The sequence below is a fragment of the Chenopodium album genome, chromosome 2, assembly GCF_948465745.1.
Source record: "Chenopodium album chromosome 2, dcCheAlbu1.1, whole genome shotgun sequence".
In the NCBI taxonomy this organism is placed as follows: Eukaryota; Viridiplantae; Streptophyta; class Magnoliopsida; order Caryophyllales; family Amaranthaceae; genus Chenopodium; species Chenopodium album.
The window spans coordinates 34,729,003-34,732,257 of NC_137835.1; the positions used below are offsets into that span (position 1 = coordinate 34,729,003).

The 3,255-nt window shown below is 41.3% G+C and overlaps 1 protein-coding gene across 1 annotated transcript; it reads left to right on the forward strand.

Annotated features, from left to right (window-relative positions):
* The first annotated feature begins 2,358 nt into the window (after window positions 1–2,358).
* On the forward strand, window positions 2,359–3,255 carry LOC145571418 (uncharacterized). Its single transcript, XM_081630455.1, has one exon. It carries the CDS (start codon window positions 2,359–2,361, stop codon window positions 3,253–3,255), a length of 897 nt encoding a protein of 298 aa, XP_081486581.1.

The window sequence follows — 3,255 nt, forward strand, 5'->3', positions numbered from 1 at the left end:
ATTATGTCCTGCACAGACACATAAATGCTCGGAATCCAAGCCAAAGGGTGGTCCCAACACCCCGAGACGGCACTCCCAGTCCTAGACTCAGCCGTCCCAGGTGACCGGCTGGACTCTAACCTAGGTTGTTCCGTGTGTGTTGGTGATGCATCCATTTATTGCAAGAAATATGTACAAGCGGTGAAACAAGAAAAAGAACTGAGAGAGGCAGAGACGATACCTTTGGATTTGATATCTGAAGATAGACGGGTCCGGCTGGGTTGACGAAGAACGAGCTTTCTTGCTTGCGCCTGACTCTAACGGATGACTTCTACTCTCTCAAAGTTGTTTCTCTAGAAAATTTTTGTAAACGTACAAAATTATGAGGGTAAACGGCTATATATAGAGGGTAAATGCGGGGGCATTCCCGTAATTTACTCGGAAGGCAAACGGTTACTCTTTGATGGTAAAATTACCACCAATCGAAGCGTGACGCGTGTCACAGATGCCACGTGGCGTGCCACGTCACATCTGTGAGGGGCAAATGTTTAGGGTAATTTTACCCCGCCACGTGGTCCAATCAGAGGATGACACATGTCAGCCCCAGGATGGCCCAAGGTGGACCAATCCCTGCTTCACACGTGTCACTCCAGAAATTAGGGGGAAAATGGCGGCCTTTAGGCCCAAATCCCGAGAAAGCCGTAATGCGGCGCAGCCCACCAATGATTAGGGATCAGTGACCTAATCAGGGGCACAAATCTCGAGGACCCTATAAATAGGGAGATTTCCCTCTTTTGGAGGACCCGTTTTACCATTTATTACACACTGTCCCTGTGATAGAGACATCTGAGCTTGGAATCCGAGCAGATACCCACCTAAATTTCCGCACCTTTTTCTCTCCCTTTAAGTTACTAACTTGTTCGTCGGAGGCGGAGCACCAACCAACCGGTGTCTCCGTTTGTTTTGTAGGTATAGCTCACGCCGGATCAGTCTTCATGTTGTAACTCTCCCGAGGGTTAAAAACACCCAAAAAAGTACCAATTGGGGGTGATGTTCAACTCCAAATGAAAACCGAAAAGACTCAAAACCAACCCTACCTAAAAGACCCTTCCCTTAAACTTTTTTCGAAAACAAATGAGATTCATTTCTCTCACTCAGATGGTTATGAAACGGATAGTTCTTCATCCATCCAATTTTCCCTTCACACACAATATGACTTTTCTGATCACGAAGACATCGAAGCTCATGTAGAATCTAAACATGTTTGTATACAAGAAATTAATGTTGATTATCTTGAGTTATCTGACAATGATTCTTTCAATGAGCCTAAATCATGCATGACACCTATAGAAGAGTCCATAGTCATAGATATAGGCATAGAAGGTGACAAAAGAGAGATCAAATTAGGATCTTCCCTCTCCCCCGAAGAACAAGTTGCATTCATTTCATTACTTATAGACTATGTAGATGTGTTTGCATGGTCATATGCCGATATGCCAGGTGTGGACCGCAACATAGATTAACATCGTATTCCTCTCTATCCTGACAGTAAGCCAAAACAACAAAAGTTGCGAAGAATGAAGCCAGAAGTCAGTCTTAAGGTCAAAGAGGAGATCCAAAAGCAGTTTGATGCAAAATTCATCCGACCGATTAAACACCCCGAATGGTTGGCTAATGTGGTGATAGTTCCCAAAATGGAAGGAAAGGTTCGAGTATGCATAGACTTCATAGATTTAAATGTAGCATCGCCAAAAGATTATTTCCCACTGCCCCACATAGATGTCTTGGTGGATAGTACTGCGGGACATCCAATGTTCTCATTCATGATGGTTTTTCAGGCTATAATCAAATGCTGATGGCGAGTGACGATACACCAAAAACATCGTTTATTACTCCATGGGGGACATTTTGCTACCAAGCGATGCCCTTCGGACTAAAAAATGCTGGAGCTACTTATCAACGTGCTGCAACAACCATTCTACACGACCTCATTCATGACACTATTGAAGTGTATGTGGATGATAAGATTGTTAAAAGCCATGACCGTATGGAACACATATCGGCATTGAAGTCTTTCTTTGATAGAATTCGAAAATACAACTTAAGATTAAACCCCCAGAAATGTGTGTTTGGGGTAACTTCCAGAAAACTTCTGGGATTTATCGTAAGTCAAGAAGGAATCAAGGTTGATTCAGATAAGGTTAAGGCCATTAAGGAATTTCCTCCTCCGAAGAGTGAAAAAGAAATAAGTTGTTTTTTGGGAAGAATTCAGTACATTAGCAGGTTCATATCACAACTTACAACTAGATGCGAACCAATCTTCAAACCTCTTCGAAAAAATGTGCCAAAAAAGTGGAATGATGAGTGTCAAGCCATTCAATGAAAAATTATCTTTCTAATCCTCTAGTTTTGATGCCACCCAAGCCTGGGGAACCTTTGCTCTTATACCTTACAGTGACAGAAACTGCCATGGGTGGATTGTTGGCGCAATATCAAGAAGGTACCAAGAAAGAAATTGCTATTTATTATCTAAGCAAAAAGTTCTTAGAATATGATACTAGATATACTCCTTTAGAAAGGGCATGCATCGCTCTAATCTACGCGACAAAAAAGCTCCGACATTATCTACAAGCTCATACAACATTCCTCATCTCAAGATTAGACCCTATCAAATATATCTTTAAGAAACCTATTCTGAGTGAAAGATTTGTGAGATGGCATGCTATTCTCTCAGAATTTGATATTCAATGTGTTAGTCAAAAATTTGTTAAAGGGAGAGTCATATCTGAAGCGTTAGCTGATGGGCCTATATCAGGAGATGAATTTGATAATGACTTTCCGGATGAACATTTATTCAATATCAATACATCACAATGGAAGATGTACTTTGATGGAGCATCTAATAAAAGGGGGAATGGTGCAGGTGTGTTACATATTGATCCTCATGGAGTTCATATTCCCTTTTCAATAAAACTTAGTTTTCCAACAACCAATAACACCGCTGAATATGAAGCTTGCATCTACGATGTAAAGGCAGCCTTAGCAGCAGGGGGAAGAAATCTTATAGTGTATGGTGATTCAAACCTCATTATATCTCAAACAATTGGAGTATGGAGGGTTCGAGATGAAAGGTTGCAAATGTATACTGACCATCTCCAACAACTTATCCCCTACTTTGAGGAAATCGATTTCAAACATCTCCCTCAAGAACAAAATAGTTTCACTAACGCGCTAGCAAATCTGGCAGTAAATTTAACCTGGGAAGATAACGTTTAA